Raw genomic sequence first — 17,693 nt, 5'->3', positions numbered from 1 at the left:
ATTTTGTAACATTTCTTTAGATCAGGATATTTACAAATAAGCGAGATATACTGTAATAAGCATGGCATCTATTATTACCATATTAAGTGGAAAGTAACTGCTTTGCACCAAGGAATTTCTGGAACATGCATAGTGTGCAGTTTACAAAGTTTTTGAATAAAATACAGTGTTGTAATAGTGCAACTCCACTAGAATATCAGAACAAATTCATTGTTGAGAAGATAAGTTAATATCTCCAAAATTCAGTTAATGAAAACAAAATTTAAACGTAGCAGTTATCAGAATAACACTAGTACTGTTGCAGGATTATTCTTGGAATGCATATATGTATCTGCACATTTATAATTTTATGTACATATAAGCATTCTTTGCAAGCAAAGCAAAATGTATTCTGTATAATATCTTGAATACAGTATTCATTTGAGAGTATATTCTATACATTCTTCTTCAGACTTTAAGTAATGTTAAGTTTTTTTATTTTAGTTTTGAGAGATTTTTATCTTTTTATATTTTTGGTATACCTTTTAAAGCCAAATTATCCTTGATCCCAATTAACATAAATGTAAGACTTGATATGTTTAAATCTATAGCAACAATACATTATTATTTATAAATGTAGGCTAATATGTATAAGGCTTAAAATATCATTTTTAACCTCTGAATAAATCCTGTCTGTCTAATTTCTTTGTAGTTGACTGTACAGAAATTATGAATGCTTTGTATATAGTAATGGGTGTTCAAATTATTTCAGAAAGGTTGCATGCTTATATCAATTGGAAGTATAGCTTATATCAATTAGAAGTATAATCTTTTCACAATTAAGATTTTACTTGTGTCATTTTATATAAAAGTAATCTTGAAAAAGAAACAATTTCATAATAAATTTAAGTTTTGCAACACTTGTTCGATGGGAATTATGGTTGTCTGATACTTAGATTATGATTATCTACACATTAGATAATTACTTGTGAAATCTGACAGCTAAATAAGTCATCAGAAAGCTTGAGTGGTACTGTAATAAAAAAAAAATTTTTTTAACAGTACAGTAAATTTACAAAAAAAATGTAAATTTGAATATTTTTCATGTAGGTATGTAGTTTTAATTTTGGAATTGATTGCAACAGGTTCAGGGAGCTTTATGTGACGACTTCTCTAGTATGTATCAACTGTCCATATTCTTTCTACGTCTTACATGGTTTTAATCGTGGATGCCAGGTAAATTGATACACTCACGCCGAGATATATTGTTTTAACTGCACACATGTATGTACAGTATTTAGAATAATTAGTTGTAGTTTTTGGACGTTCTTATGCATTATCTAGTTGCTTTAATAGATTTTCAGTAATTTTATTTTCCCGAGTATATACTCTTGCCTTATTCTGTTATTGATTTAGTTTAGCCTCATTAGTGTAAGATTATCATTTTGGTATTAGGTTTTTACATCTTTCAAAGAGGCAAAGGACATCTCATTCGTTAGTACATTTTTTTGTCTTTGAAACTTTCTGGGAACTAGATTTCAAAGCATGGAACCATGACATGGCTTCTGAAATGTCAAGATGCAGTAATTTCTGAACTTCAAAGCATTGAATCTTAACTACTGTACTTGGCCACGCTACGTTTAAGGTATACATACACTAGATTAGAACTCCTTCAGGTCTTAATAACTATGCTCTCTTTCCATATTAGAAAGAGTTCATAAGGTGCTATTTTTCTGTGACAAGTTTTGTCTCTGTGCAGCGGTCGTAGGGAGTTAAGTACATTAGACTTTTAGATTTTAGGTTAAATGAAAAAGTTCCGGTAATTTCTTCGTATTCTCAATTTCCAGATTAGGTAAATGGAAAATTTTGATTTCTAAAGGGACCAGGATGTGTAAAGGTATCTACTGAAATTTACCTCGTGCTCAGCTAAGAGCTTATGGAGTCCACAGGGCTACTTGTTAGCCTTTATGTTACAATAATTGTATTAACATCTGAAGCTCTTGGCCAGGATGAGAATTTTCTGTCTTTTACGGCAATATGCCAAGTATTTTTTGTAATAAGCCCTAGACATATGAATTATGTATGTGAGTAGTAATATTTTTAGCAAAAGTAGAGGCTCAGTAGATTTGATGAAATATTGTGCAATTTCAAGTTGTAGAGAATTATCAGTCACAAAAACATAACTACAATGTTTACCTGTGTACAGGATATATATTTTTTTTTATCTTTAAAAGTTATGATATGTGAAGAGAGCAACTATTTGGAGGATTGGAAGTACAAAAAAAAAAAACTAGAATTCAACAGTGAAGAATTGGCATTTTTCTGCAGATTAGCGTCAAGGTTGATGCCCAGTTACACCATTGCATATGCACTGTGCATGACATGAAAATCCATTTTTGTATCCATTATTTACGAGGATTCTTTTTAAGCATTCTCAAAATAAGCTCTATATCATGGCATATCTGCTTAGTTGTGTGCTGTACCGTAGTATAGGTTCTTTGAATGTAATAGTGGTGTCTAGTTAGAACTTATACTTTTATTTTTAATGCAAGAAAGCTTAATTGTCTGATTGTGACATTAAGTATATGCGTTAGCAGCTACAGTAATACTCTTTATTACCTTCTCTAGGATTTTATTGATAACTATAGGTGATTAATGAGCAATTGTTCATTTTTTATTCTCAAAATCCACAAACTAACCGAACTCCACGAATTTATACAGTTAAGAACAACAGGGGTTAAGATATGCATAAGTATTTCTTTGCTTTTCATTGTACAATGCTCTGTAGCATTCCCACCATTAATTTGTGCCAAAGTTATGTAAATAGTATTTTTTTTTATTAATTCTCAAACCATACAGTAGGTAACTCCTTCACTGATACTGTGTAAGAAATATTACTTGTAGATATCCATGTCTTCAAGACTGAATAAAAAACTTCTCCTTAACCCTTGCTTGCTGGGTTGTTTACACATGGCTGTCACACCCAGACAGTTTTTTCAGTCCCAAAATATTTGGAAAGTTAGAAATTATCTTTATAAATCAGCATTTCCTCTAACAGGACAAAAAAGGTTTCCTAAAAGTAATCTTTATATGTCACATGAACTTAGGTTTTATGGTTTTAGATTTTACCTTTAGTCACCGTTTTTATCTTTCATATCAGCAACTTTGGAAATGTAGTTGATAAGTTATTTAATTAATGTACTGTAAGTACTGTTGACAGAAAACATGTGACTTAGAGTATCACTTTAGAAGATATTTGAATGATGATTCTCTGAAACCCCTTCAGGCTATGAAAATTAGTGTGGTTTTACATTTTTCACATTGAAAAAAAGGCATATGTATCCTGTAAATCATGTACATTTTCTCTAGATTAATTATTATCAGAGAAAATAACATAATATGAAAGAATCATGAAGAACTTTGAATTAGTGATGATAATCCACTCTGTCCCAGCAGTCAAGGGTTAGTACTGAAAGTTTCTTCAGTGGGATTATAAAAACCCCAATTTTTTATATTAAGAGGCCGAATAGTGCCATTACAAGTTGCATGACTATTGTAATGAATGGGCTGATGAATTAAAAGTAATTAGGCTCATGAAGGGTAGTGTTATAATCTTGTTTCCATGATTTGTCTCCCAGACTTTTTCACCATACCAAAGGCAAACAGAAATCAGTGTGAAGTGTATATTAACAAATCATGAGAATTTAATGCATTGTTTGAATGCTTCACTTTGCAGCAGCTAAATTGTATCGGCACACTGATACTTGTTTACTGTTTTATAAATTATATATATTAAGAGTATCTTAGAAGTAAGTTAAAAAAAACATTATTAACATGGGGCGGGTGGCTTCCAACGTCTTTGGAAATGTGAGATTGAAAGTTTAACAGGCGTAAGTTTCCGAAAATTTGTGTTATGCACTAAGGTTCACAATAGGAAAATAATAATAACTATTTTCTTCATCCTAAGGTACAGTGGAAATGAAACTGGAGTAGATATTAAGAGTTCTGTGCAAGTTTTCTTGTACCTTGTGGCAATTTGTGAAATATGCCTGTTAGTTGAACAAACATTCATATTTGTAATTCATACTTTATTTACAAAGCGCTGTGTTGCTTGCCTATAGCATACTAAGATAAACAGCAGTGTGGAGTACAGCATGTTTACTGCTAGGTGTATATATGATGACCAGAACTAGAGTCAAAGCATAAGATCTGCATATTACAAAATGCACATCCTGTTAAAGGAGAGCATTAACATATCCTGTATATTTGCCATCCAAGTGTCAGTTATGAAAGCCTTGTTACTTGTAGTTTTCAGGTGTTAATCATAATTCAACAATTGGTGACTTTGCTGCAAAGAAATTGATGTGAAAAGTCTGATTGCTATATTGCGCTGACTGAGGTTGTTTGTCTTTGAAATATACAAGATGTTTGAGATCATGTAAGTAGTATAAATGTGTGCTTCCTTTGATGTTAGTTACAGTTGTAGATTGTGTATGAATGGAGTTATATAATTTGCAGTGGTTTTAGGGATGCATTACTGTTGATGGAACTTTATGGAGGCCTATCAACTTGATTTAAGTAGATAACGATTAAAGTCCGGATGGCTTTTGTGTTCTCCAAGTGCTAGAATTTATTTTACAAATCAAGACAGGTGTTCTTGATATACTGTAATAACTTACTGATAGTTGCCACAGGCTCATTGAAATCTCAGTTAAAGGTAGTCTACATTCTCAAATGCCATGTGCTCAATTTTTCAACAGGGCAAAACTAGAATCTCAAATTTGATCTCTTAATCAAGCACAAATTATCTGCCTTTTTCATTTTTGTACAACATGTTATTCCTTCATATGCATCATTAGCATTATATTGGTTGACAAGATTTTCATTAAGTGCATTTTTAGGACATAAGATTTTGGCCTGCTTACTGTGAAAGTAACCCCAAGTGTATATCTTCATTATACTTGTACCCTCACATCTTCAGGAGGTGCTGTCACGTGGTAATTAGTTTGGGGTTCGTTTTCCACGAGCAGGAAAGTTAATATTAAGTTTTTGTAAGTCTTCTTTTCTGTAGACATGCCAGGCATTTGTTTTACATATGTGCTGCCATGTTGAGCACCCAAGAATGTGTAGTGTGTTTGAATTATAGGGCATTGTTATGAATGCTGGTATAAGATATTATATACTCTGCAAGCTTTTCCAATCCTCACCACTACCTCTTTAATGCTTTTTTTAAGCTCAGAATCTCACTGCTTGCTTTAAGTGTGTTCAGGAAAAAAGTTAGTTTCTGTACATACAGTTTTGAGAACCTACAGTAATATTGCTAAATTGTGCATTTTTATAATACATAAAATTTTGTTACACAGTTAAAATTTTACTTAAAAGTATGGAATATAATGTGTAGCATCATATATCAAGATAAACTACTGAGTAATTGGAGTCTGTTGGGTAAAGTCCTTGTTATCAGATAATAACCAGATCAGTAATATACAATTAAATACTATACTGTAGTTCATCAAAACTCAGAAGGGATTACACTAATACTTTCACATGATATTATTATTGCTGAATGTGATATTGGTTTTAAGAGTGTGTTTTTATGATTTGTGATATGAAAAGTTTTTATTTGGCAGCCAAGTGCATAGTTTGCTTATGTACATGAAGTACTGTAGTAATAGGGTTGACAGTGAAGTTGATACAAGAATTTGTAAGACTATTTATGGAAGCAGCGTCTTTGATATAGGGACAGAAATTGGTTTTAAAACTTTAGATTTTCTCATTTTTGACCAAAGACCAGAACTTGAGAATCAGATTTGAACTTGGGTACAGTTTGTAATTTTTTAAAAATGTCATTGTTGTCAGAAGCTGTCGATAAAACTAAAACGTTTCTCAGTTACTGCTTCTTTAAAACAATATAGGCAGGGAAGGAATGTGGAGTCTGGCAATTGGTGAGAAGTTTGTCTTTCAGTGTATAAAAAGAAACTTCAGAGCTCAATTATTTGTTAAAATGCAGGCCTGGATAAAGCACCACAATGATTTTTTATTTTCGTTTGTATCATTGCTTCTAATTGTCATATTTTCTATATTATATATGGAAACATTTATGCATAGTAAATGTTGAAAAGAAATAATGTTTCTTTTTTTCTCTCCTTTTGAGCAGCAGAATCCGAGGAAGAGATTGTAGAAATTTTTTAAAAGATGGAAGAGCAGATTTAAAATCAGTATTGTATGAGCAAATCATACCTGTTGGTGATTGGAAAAGCAGGAAAAGAAAAAGTCAAGGAACTGCCCGTGTGGATGTGGCAGGAGAGATGGTGGGTGAACTTTGCATTTGTATCAAATGTACTGCATTGGTTGGCATACATGTAGAATCTACTGGTCCTTTTCTTACCATATTTATGTGCTTGTAATAGCCAAAATGACCTCATCTTCTGTATATCTAGGCAAGGCTCAAACTCACACCCAATATGTTGAAGTGAGATTGCCTTAAACCACTTTACTACAATGATGGATATAATTCTATTCCTTCATACATACATACATTATATATGTCAAATTCAGATAGAATAGTCCCATCCTCATTCATTGTGGCTATTACAGATACATATAGTACTGCATTGAGCATCTCATAAAAGAGTGACCAGCAGTCTAAAAAGTAACAAATGCTCAAACACTGTGGTACAATGGTGAGGATGGGTCTATTCCACCTATAATAATATGTACAGTATCTGAATTTGACACGTATATGTCTGTAAAAGGGAATAGACCCAGTATCCCTTGTGTGGGCACGCAGGAAAGAGTAACCTCACACTGACCTGTTGGGTGCAGGTTTGAGCCGTACCATGGACGTCGGAATTTCTTTATTTCTTCATTTGGGTCTAAGGCTTTGTAATGACAAGCATATCGCAAAAGCATGAAGAAAGTGAAAAATTAAAAAAGGTCATTGTGGCTATTACAAATACATATTAGATGGTGTCCAGAGATATGATCACAAGTTTAGAAGTGGAGTAAGAGATTTGTGATGTCAGAAATACGTAAGTAGAGTAAATAAGAATGATTGCCTTGCAGTTTGAAGGCAGCCCTCAAAAGAGGTAGAACGGTTCTGTTACCTAGGGAACACGCCAAAATGTGGAGCAGATATTGAGAGGACAGTGAAGGAAAGTAAGGTAAAAAATGAAAGGGTACCAATAGCTTGAATGGAGTGGAAGAGATTTTTACACTGGTGAATAAGAATATCCCACTAATTACGTAATAGAAAAAAATGTGCATGGGTAAGACCTATACTATTCTGTGCAAAACTGACATTGTTGAGTGGAGAAACAAATGCAAATAAACTATTCATTTGAGAAGAATTTACAGCATCAGTGAATAGTACGACTCGGTTCTAGAACAGAACAGCGCCTACAATTAAACATTTTATATGATGGTCCAGTTTTCGGCCAGCAACGAATATGTTTCTGAAACAAGTACAGTACTTATAAAATTGTCAGAGTTGCCAACATTTTCAGTTTATCTAGTCATGGTATGGTTAAAGAGTTTATAAAAAGATGTAAAATGCTGCATGCCGAAAACAACATGGAACCCCTCATGCTGAATACATATTAAGGGAAAGAAGGAACATGAAGAAAGAGATGGCCAAAAGAATAAAAATTAAATGAAAACTTAGAAGAGAAGTCATGAAGAAAAAGGAAAATGTTTCAGTAAATGTTATAAAAGAGTGAAGAGCTTAAACTGAAGGAAAAGAAAGCAGAATTAGCATGTGGTGTGACAGCAAAATTCGTACAAACAGAGGGGAAGAGGTGATAGTGGAATTAAGGTGTATTGACCATATTTGAAACTCAGAAATCTTTCAGATTATCAAAGGAGGAATAGAGCTGAAGATGGAGACCTCTGTAAGGAAAAGCAAGTATGCCAAGATTCTGGTGGTAAAGGTAGAGAAAAATATCCTTAAGATATGAAGTTGGTAATGTACGGTAGATGGAAAATGAAGCAAGGAAAGCTGGAGCTATAGAGGTAGTACTATCAAGAATCTACTAACCAAAGAGAATGAATATGGAGAGAAGGATGAAAACATCTAAATTGTGAGGGAACTCCTCAAAATTGAGTGTGCAAAAGCCCTGGAACTATAATACCTTGCACTTTGTATGAAGCAGTTGGATACTGAGTTGAGTTTATGGAAAAACTGAAAAGATGGCATCAGAGAAAATGAAAGGGATCATTACACCAGTGGAATATGAAGTAAAAGCAGTTGCACTAAAATGTAAAAAATAGGAGTAAGATTACAGGAGCATGGCCTAAAACTATGGGAGAAGGTGCCTGAGGAAAGACAGAGAAAACTAGTTAATGTTAACCATTGTCAGACTGGTTCTGCACCTGGAAAATCAACAAAAGAAGCAATCTATCATGGGACAACTGCACTGAAGGAGAAGTAGCATACAAAGAATAGAAGTCATAATTATATGTGACAAGACGTTTGACAGAGTACCGAGGGGAGTACAATGACTGGACAGGCATTTCAAAGGTATACACCAGAAAAACCGATATAGCAAGTGATGGTGCAATAGAATAAGACAGTATCCAAAATTAAGACAGACGGTATTTCATCAAAATTTTGGCTAAGTATTAGTGTCTGTCAGTGATCAGCACTGGAATACCTTAAAATAATAATCTTAAAATAATCTTTCATCATTGTAATGGAAGATACTACAAAAAAGTGCAGAAAGGGAGCAATTTTGAGTACTGTATGCAGATGAGCTGGTGTTAGTGGCAGAATCAAAATTGTAGTAGATGAAGGTCTGGAATGGAGAAGAGGACTCAAGATCAATGATGAGGAAAAACCAGAAAGGAAGCGATGAAAAAAAGTACAGTCCAGATCATGGCTATGTGAATGGTGAAGCCTTAATGCAGTACTATATAATGAATGTAATTGAAGATATCACTGGGAAATGGGGCAAGGGTTTACAGTACTACATAGAAATGTCCATGTGATAGACAATTAGATTATAATAGTCCCAGCTTTTTTTTTTTTTTTTTTTTTTTTTTTAGGAAATCAAAAAGTTTTTTTAACACCACCCATTGCTTTTACATACCTGTTCTTGTATCTCTGAAAATTCCCAGCTACTTCATTCTTAGAAGAGGAAAGACAACAATGACGCGTTCTTGGTAAGTGGATACTTGTCCACATGGTTCCCCAAGGTGCATTATGGCAAATTGAGTCTGTCACGGGCGCTGTGACCAGCGTGGGTCTTCTTGCATCCTCTAGAAGAAGAAAGTCTCTGGTTATGTCATTCCTTTGCCATGTTCATATGCGTGGTTAATGCTTTTTAGACAATATACGGCTCCTGCAAAATGAAGCGCTGCTTCCAGAATCAACAGCAATCGTGAATGGTGTTTGATGTGACAGGCAGCATGAGACTCATCTTTAAGAGAGAAGAACCTGAAAACCAGTGATAATGACAACGGAGACGGTAGACATCTACATTTGGCAATGGCTTATAGTTCCTCTTGTCTGTACAGTGCAGAATGAAGGGGAGGGAATGAAATCTCTGCAATGAGGCACAGATGGCTGTCGTACATTTGCGCCTTAAGAGTGGACACCAGAATCCCCAGTACTGTAGTTGGTTTCTGCATTCCTCTTCGTCAGTGCAGTCTTCAGCTATTGTGGCAGAAGGTTCGTGGAAACAAGTGAATATCTGGAAGACGAAGAACCAAGAAAATGAGGTCAAACCTCTTAATACTCCTCTGCAACATCCTCCAGTTAGAGAAGTTTGTTCAGCACATTCATGTTGAGCATCGTAATTGAAATGCAGAAGGTTAAGAACATCAAAGCAAAAAGCGCACAAACTTCCAAAGTCACCAGATTCTTAGCAACAATTCTAACCGCAAAAGGCAATCAAAAGTGCTATCAGAATGAAGAGCAGCACAATGCATACAAAGAACAGAGATACGAAAATACTTGCGAAAGATTCCTGTATAATAACCAACAATGGGATACACAAGGAAGGTCAGCCTTGATGGAGTGAAGAGTTAAAACCTACAAAAAGTAATAGTGTGTTGTTGATTAGAAAATGCTGAGGTATCATTTGAAAGCTGGGTAGGGAAACTCTGAAAGATGAACTGGGGCTGAAACCAGGGTGGATAATTAATCATATTTCTGTAAAGGTGGATGAAATGAAAGATGAGAACATCGGTAAGATAGGAAAGGTATTCAATGCTGACGCGTCGAATTCTTCGTCGTATGTTCCTGCGTTCAAGAAGAAGAGTAGTAGGTAGAATCTTCTGATTGATGAGTCTGCTGATAATGACTTGAGAGTTAAAAACAAAGAAAGAAAGTAGTTGAGGCTTTGGGAGGAATTATAAAGAAAATGGTAATGAATTTTCAAACCGAGATGGAGAGCTGATATTGGGATTAAAACTGGTATGTTGACAATGTAGTTATAGAAAATGTGAAGCAGCTTTCACCCAAATTCTTCGAGTGGAGAGTCAAAGAGAGATCATTTAAGCAACCGGACTTCAAGAAATGAATAATTGCAGAATGTCGAGAATAATGAAAATGATGTTTCAAGTACAGTATTTCTGATAAGACAGCTGTTGGGAATATTAGGCATTACGTACTGGAATGTGATCCAGTTGTTAGAGACTTAATTCATGATAAGATAAAGCTAGAGTGGGGGCCAAATGACGTAAGTGACAGGTATGACGTCACCGTTTCCTTCTGTTATCAGAGATATGGTCACGGGACCGAAGTGCCCTGCTACAAAGGGAGGGAGCGATCCAAGGTCTAAAGCTCTAGATCTTGGAATGATCCAAGGGCTAAAGCTTAAGACCTTGGGACGATCTAAGGACTAAAGCTTTTGACCTTAGAATGATTCAAGGACTAAAGCTTTAGACCTTGGGGCGATCCAAGGACTAAAGCTAAATTAGACCTTGGGACAATTCAAGGACTAAAGCTTTAGACCTTGGGACGATCCAAGCACTAAAGCTTTAGATCTTGAGACAATCCAAGGACTAATGCTTTTGACCTTGAGATGATCCAAGGACTAAAGCTTTAGACCTTGAGATGATTCAAGGCCTAAAGCTTTAGATTTTGGGACAATCCAAGGACTAAAGCTTTAGACCTTGGGATGATCCAAGGACAAAAGCTTTAGACCTTTGGGATGATCCAAGGTCTAAAACTTTAGACCTTGGGATGATCCAGAGTTTAAAGCTTTAGACATTGGGATGATCCAAGGACTAAAGAGTTAGACCTTGGGATGATCCAAGGACTAAAGCTTTAGACCTTGGGATGATCCAAGGTCGAAAGCTTTAGACTTTTGGGACAATCCAAGGTCTAAAGCTTTAGACCTTCAGATGATCCAGTGTCTAAAGCTTTAGACATTGGGACGATCCAAGGACTAAAGCTTTAGACCTTGGGATGATCCAAGGACTAAAGCTTTAGACCTTGGGATGATCCAAGGACTAAAGCTTTAAGACCCTGAGATGATCCAAGGACTAAAGCTTTAGACCTTGAGATGATCCAAGACTGAAGCTTTAGACCTTGAGATGACCCAAGGTCTAAAGCTTTAGACCTTTGGGACGATCCAATGACTAAAGCTTTAGACCTTGGGACGATCCAAGGACTAAAGCTTTAGACCTTGAGACGTTCCATTGACTAAAGTTTTAGACCTTGAGACGATCCAAGGACTAAAGCATTAGACCTTTGGGATGATCCAAGGTCTAAAGCTTTAGACCTTGGGATGATCCAGTGTTTAAAGCTTTAGATATTGGGACAATCCAAGGACTAAAGATTTAGACCTTGGGACAATCCAAGGACTAAAGCTTTAGACCTTGGGATGATCCAAGGTCGAAAGCTTTAGACTTTTGGGATGATCCAAGGTCTAAAGCTTTAGACCTTGGGATGATCCAGTGACTAAAGCTTTAGACCTTGAGACGTTCCAATTACTAAAGTTTTAGACCCTGAAACGATCCAAGGACTAAAGCATTAGACCTTTGGGACGATCCAAGGATTAATGCTTTAGACCTATGGGACGATCCGAAGACTAAAGCTTTTCACTTCGGGACGATTCAGAGACTAAAGCTTTAGACCCTGGGACGATCCAAGGACTAAAACGAAATTAGATCTTGGGACGATCCAAGGACTAAAGCAAAATTAGACCTTGGGACTATCCCTGTTGTGGCAAATGTACAGAGAATCATAGAACAAGCAAGGGATTTTATCTCACTGCGGCTGAAAGAAAATGTATAAATAGCACGAGAGTTCTTAAGTCTACCGTAAAACATTAGAGGAGACTGGGAGGCTTAGAAACAGAACTGGCCATGGATAGTGATTCTGAGCGGTTGAGAATGAAAATGAAAACATGGTTCTACAAATGCTAACTAAATGGAAATGAAAAAATTTAAATAAAATGAAGAAAGGACTGAAAATTCAAGCATCACCGTCAGAGGTACCATTAGTAAAAGATTCTGGTGCGACACTTCAGAGCATTTGAAAAACGTAATCCGAAATTGTTTCAGGAAGATATTAAGAAATATTCATGTTCATCGACTTCTACAGCAGCGGAAAACTAGATTAGTATTGCTTACAGATTAAACTAACATTAACTGACTTGCATAGCGCCTTTTTTATGAAATCGAACCGAGAATCAAGAACATAACCAGTAACCTCGTAAATAAGAGTCAGTGTCTAATTCTTCATCTGGTTGGAATTTCTACTAAAAATTTTAATTTTGATGCCTTTTCCAAGTTTATTACCGCAACTGCCGGTGGAACAGCCAAGAATTGAGGCACATTTTCCTGTGGTGATGAACGATTTAGCAACAGTAAATTATGGTCAATAAACTCTGCGGATGTTTCTCTCCAATTTTTAGTATAACTGATTTAGTGCAAGGCTGCTAGCATCTTTCAGCTCCAAAAATTAGACTTGGAATTATTGATAAGACAAATAAAATTAAAAATCTTGACAAAAATATAAGTGATCACCATTGTATAAATTTTAGGCACCATATATATAAGCATGCTATACACATGCTTATATGTTAAGAAAATTAGCCAAATTTCCCAGGTGTTATCTAGAAGCGAAAGATACTGAACAATTTTAAAAAATTCCTTAGGATTAAAATTTTAATTAAAAAAATACTTTATAGGCTAAGAGAGGCACTTGAGGTGTAGTTTTCAACGAACGTTCACTATAATCGGAACGGAAGAGTAGATTAAAACCATTACGCAAAAACAGACCTCATGTGGTGCACTGTAGGCATTACTTAAGGTGCTTTGCAGCGTGCCTTCGGCCCCTATCTGTAACCCCTTTTGTTCCTTTTACTGTACCTCCTTTCATGCTCTCTTTCTTCCATCTTACTTTCCATTCTCTCCTAAATTGATTCATGGTGCAACTGCGAGGTTTTCCTCCTGTTACACCTTTCAAACTTTTACTGTCAGTTTCCGTCTCAGTGTTGAATGACCTCATTGGTCCCAGTGCTTGGCCTTGGCCTAAATTCTATATTCAATTCAATTCAGTTAAAAACATTATGCGGAAATAGACTCCCACAGTTTTCTTCAAGGAAAAAAACAATTTCAAGAAATTTTCACCTTTTGGTACAGTCATCTGCCGGTGTAGCAGGAAATTATTCCTCCCTGACTGAAATTCCCCCCGGGAAAATTAGCCTGGGATTGCTTTCCCCCCGAGAATAACAGCCCAGGCTGTTTTTCCCCCGGGGGGAATTTTGGACCTAGGGTATTTTTCCCCCTCTAGGTCATTTCTCCCCCCATACATGCATCCACCTTTGCGGCGTGTTTAGTACAAGCCCGTTGGGGATTTCCGTATACACATAAACAAAAGACTGTAAGTAACAAAGATAATGACCCCCAAGAGATAGTTTAGTCGTGATGAAAATGATCCTGTGTGGCAGGGAAGGCTGTCGTTGCTACACGTCGCCGCCATATATAGCTCAACCGTGCTCTTTATAACAATAGTGCGGTTGGGGGAATCTTGGCCCAGAGGGGGGAATATTATCCTGGGACGAAATTCCCGCAGGGGGAAATATATCCTGGGCCATATTTCCCCCTGGAGGAATTTCGAACAGGGGGGAAATACAGACTGTTACACCGGGAGTAATCGCAGCCCTTAAAAAAGAAAAAAAAATCGTTAGTGGATCGTAGCGCTCCTTAGGACTTCGTGGGGAATTTGTACCTCTTGTTTACTCGAGTCTTCACTCTTAAGTATGACTTTCAAGACCACCAGATAGATGTATTCGCCTTCATTCTCATCGACTTTATGGTTCGAGATCTTTGTTTCACTTGGCCATGGCTTATGTCTAAAGGTATGTTGGATTTCATTTTTTCATATTGTATTGCTGAGTTATTCAGATTGTGGGTGTTCTTGCAGGTGGAGTTCTGTTTAATATTTTATTGAGATTACTAGTGAAAACAGAGGGATCTCTCTCTCTCTCTCTCTCTCTCTCTCTCTCTCTCTCTCTCTCTCTCTCTCTCTCTCTCTCTCTCTCTCTCTGAGTGGGTTTAAAACGCCTACAAATCTTAGCGGGTATATAGCCTGACATTAAAACTACTTATTAACATAAATAATTTAATTATACGTCTTACCTGCACGTTAATATTTATACGTTTTCCCGCTTTTATTTAATGATTTTCCCCTTTTATCATTTCCAAGAGCATTTTTTCCATTCATCTTTATTTAACTTTGATTTCACGTCCTCATTCTAACACACATCAACGTCATTAGTAATTACTACAAATTTCAGGCGTTTACTTCTTACATAACAAGTGAATTTACAGGACATGAATGAAACTCTGAAAATGGCTTTCCTTTTTTGTATGCTGCGTGACCCAAAAACGTAAGAAGTCTCGACAAACTGTAAGCAAATCATGGGAAGTCGTAGCAGTTCTTGATATGACTAGGCAAATCGTGAGAAGTCGTCGGTAAATGGTAGCGGTTTGGCACAGAATCTTAGAGAAATCGTACTAGGCCTAAATTATTCCGTTGTGAAGCTACTGCGTGGCTAATTGGTAGCTGAGAGTCGAGCAGCACAAAAGCTGTCAATTTCAATTCTGCAACAAATTTTGTGAAAACTGGAAGGGAATTTCGCCGCAAAAAGCTCTTATACAGTCTTCTAACACTACGTATTGACTCTGTTCCCCTTTAACGGCTGCTATCATAAATCAGAACACCGTGACCGTCCCGTGTCATCGGTGTAAGTCGTCAAAGGTTTGGGGTAAACCAGGGCTAAATGTGAAGAAAGATATTTGTGCTGCCCCATAGCCGATGTCTAGGCCTAGGAATTGCAAATTGTTCATGTAGGCTACTCAGCTTCCCTTTTATGTTCGCAAGGCATTCAAAAATAAGCACTGTAGATTGATCTAGGTAATGAATTAACTCAGACATTTATAAGGCTGGATGTAATTGAAGCAAATATGAGGTAATGTCATGATGAAAGTAATAATAAACTACTTTCGGTACTATTAGTACCAATGAAACAGCAGCGGTGGCATATACACTAGTTTAGAATTGATGATATCATTAGAGTTGTCAAAGTTAGTAAAGCATAGTGATGATGATAATAGCAAGGCAACGTCAATGATAATAATAGTAATAATGCTGATAATGATGGGTATTAGGAATGACTGTATTACTTAAAAACGATAATTAAATAGTAATCTCAGCGGACATTTATAATAAAGTTAATTACCATAACATAAGGTAAAGAATAAACAAAATAAAAGCACGACAAACCTCAAATACTAAACACTTAAAATGGCGTAGGAACACTTGCATAAACATGAGATAATAGTCTAGGCATTTAAAAACATCTATAAAATATGTAAATCATGACGAATAAAAATATCTGGGGTCCTGTGCAGCGTCGCAAGACCCAGCAGAGAAAATCGCTGACCGACCGCTAAAAATAGCAACCAAGGGATTGCAAACCTCCGCCAGTGCGATTAGCATCACTTACCTTTCTCCTGTGAATACTAAGTAGCGATTAGCGCGGTTACCCAGATATTATGCATCATTTACGTTTTCTCTTACACAAGAAGAAACTGTTGTTTCTTTTCGGTACATATCAAAGATAACAAGAAACGACAAAATCCTGGACCTATAATCATATTTGGATTGACACAAAAATCTAAGCAGTTGTTCCCTTGAACTTGGCGAACCTTTTTCACAAAATTTCGTGCAATCTGCTCATTAGTGTTCACATATATTCGCCAAGAGACAGACAAACACACACAGACAAAGCAAACAGGTAATTGAAAGAAACAAAGTAGGAATAACAAACAAGTTTCGAAACAGAGGTACAAATGCTCCTTGGACAATCGTTTCGGATTATTACACTATTAGAACGGTGCTATTTTTAGTCTGGGAATCGGGCTGACGTGTTTAATCTGATGATTATAACGCCGTTCCTTATACTGATAAGGAGCTTCTGTCGTCAGCGTTTTCCCCTAGACTTACCCACACACACGCGCGCGCACGCGCACACACACGCACCGAAGCGGATCCAATGTGGCAAGGGTGTCAAGTACAAAGTGAAATGGACTAGCATTTCTTGATAGTCACCTATCCATGTACAGGGCTGACTCAGTTATCTGATTTCGCTGACCAAAATACCTGAACTACCATGAGTTTTCTTCAGAAATATATATATAATAATAATATTAACCTACAAAACTTTCTGAGAACAATACAAGCTATATTGAATTATTAAAGGACATTTCCTTCCCACTTTGAAATGAAAGCTAACTAAACAAACAAGACTCAAAGATTAAATTATTTTCTCACTTTGATTTTATTTCCCGTCTTTTTATGAATCCTGTTCTAATGTACGTATAACAGTGAAGTGTAATTAGACCGACAGTGTTAAATTATACAGGCGACAAAGTGCGTATACCACAAACTCAAGTAACTAAAAGAAGCAGCATTTCGTGTACCGTACAACAGTCAAAACTTGGTCACGTAATATCCTCCTTGGGGCGATGCGGAGGACATGTCCAAACTCTCCATCTGCCCGTAATCGATATTCCATCTATCAATGGGACATTCGTAATCTCCTATATGGCATTATTCCATACTGTATCCTGCCACCTAACTCCTAATATTTTTTAACACCCAATATTCTTACACACTTTATATATATATATATATATATATATATATATATATATATATATATATATATATATATATATATATATATATATATATATGTGTGTGTGTGTGTGTGTGTGTGTGTATACTGTATATATATATATATATATATATATATATATATATATATATATATATATATATATATATATATATATATATATATATATATATTATTTATATATATATATGACTTTTTTTATCACACTTATGTATATATAACGTAAACTTTGATGTTCCATAGTGGGCAAAAATTAATGTCTTTTACTGTAGTACCACAATATAATATGAAGATATATACATCCGTAGAGAGAGAGAGAGATCCACTCTATAAAACACATATACAAGTATAGGCTGTAAGTTTTCCCCAAGAAAAGGCACCAGATTTCCCGTTAGTGCCGAGAGCGTGCAACCGGGTAGTTAACTTGCAAGTACAAGACAAAACACTTATTCAAACGTTGGAAATCTGTTATTCCTTGAGAAAACTTCCTTTTGACTTCTTCCTTCCCGAGTGTTTAACCAATCCGCATTTTAATGAAAGATAAACACCCCAAATATC

General features: G+C 35.8%; 1 protein-coding gene across 5 annotated transcripts in view; it reads left to right on the top strand.

Annotated features, from left to right (window-relative positions):
• LOC136831517 (uncharacterized) overlaps nucleotides 1-6,104 on the top strand; it is a 46,021-nt gene extending 39,917 nt beyond the window's left edge. For 4 of the 5 annotated variants that reach the window (XM_067092079.1, XM_067092083.1, XM_067092080.1 and 1 more), the window contains one exon: nucleotides 1,125-6,104. In XM_067092079.1, the coding sequence (XP_066948180.1) occupies nucleotides 1,125-1,202 (78 nt within the window). In that variant the 3' untranslated portion in view covers nucleotides 1,203-6,104. The remainder of the gene's footprint in view (nucleotides 1-1,124) is intronic. The other variant, XM_067092082.1, reaches the window with a different exon arrangement.
• Nucleotides 6,105-17,693: the final 11,589 nt, after the last annotated feature.

This window comes from Macrobrachium rosenbergii, chromosome 48, assembly GCF_040412425.1.
Source record: "Macrobrachium rosenbergii isolate ZJJX-2024 chromosome 48, ASM4041242v1, whole genome shotgun sequence".
Taxonomy (NCBI): domain Eukaryota; kingdom Metazoa; phylum Arthropoda; class Malacostraca; order Decapoda; family Palaemonidae; genus Macrobrachium; species Macrobrachium rosenbergii.
This window is presented reverse-complemented; position numbering and strand designations above follow the sequence as displayed.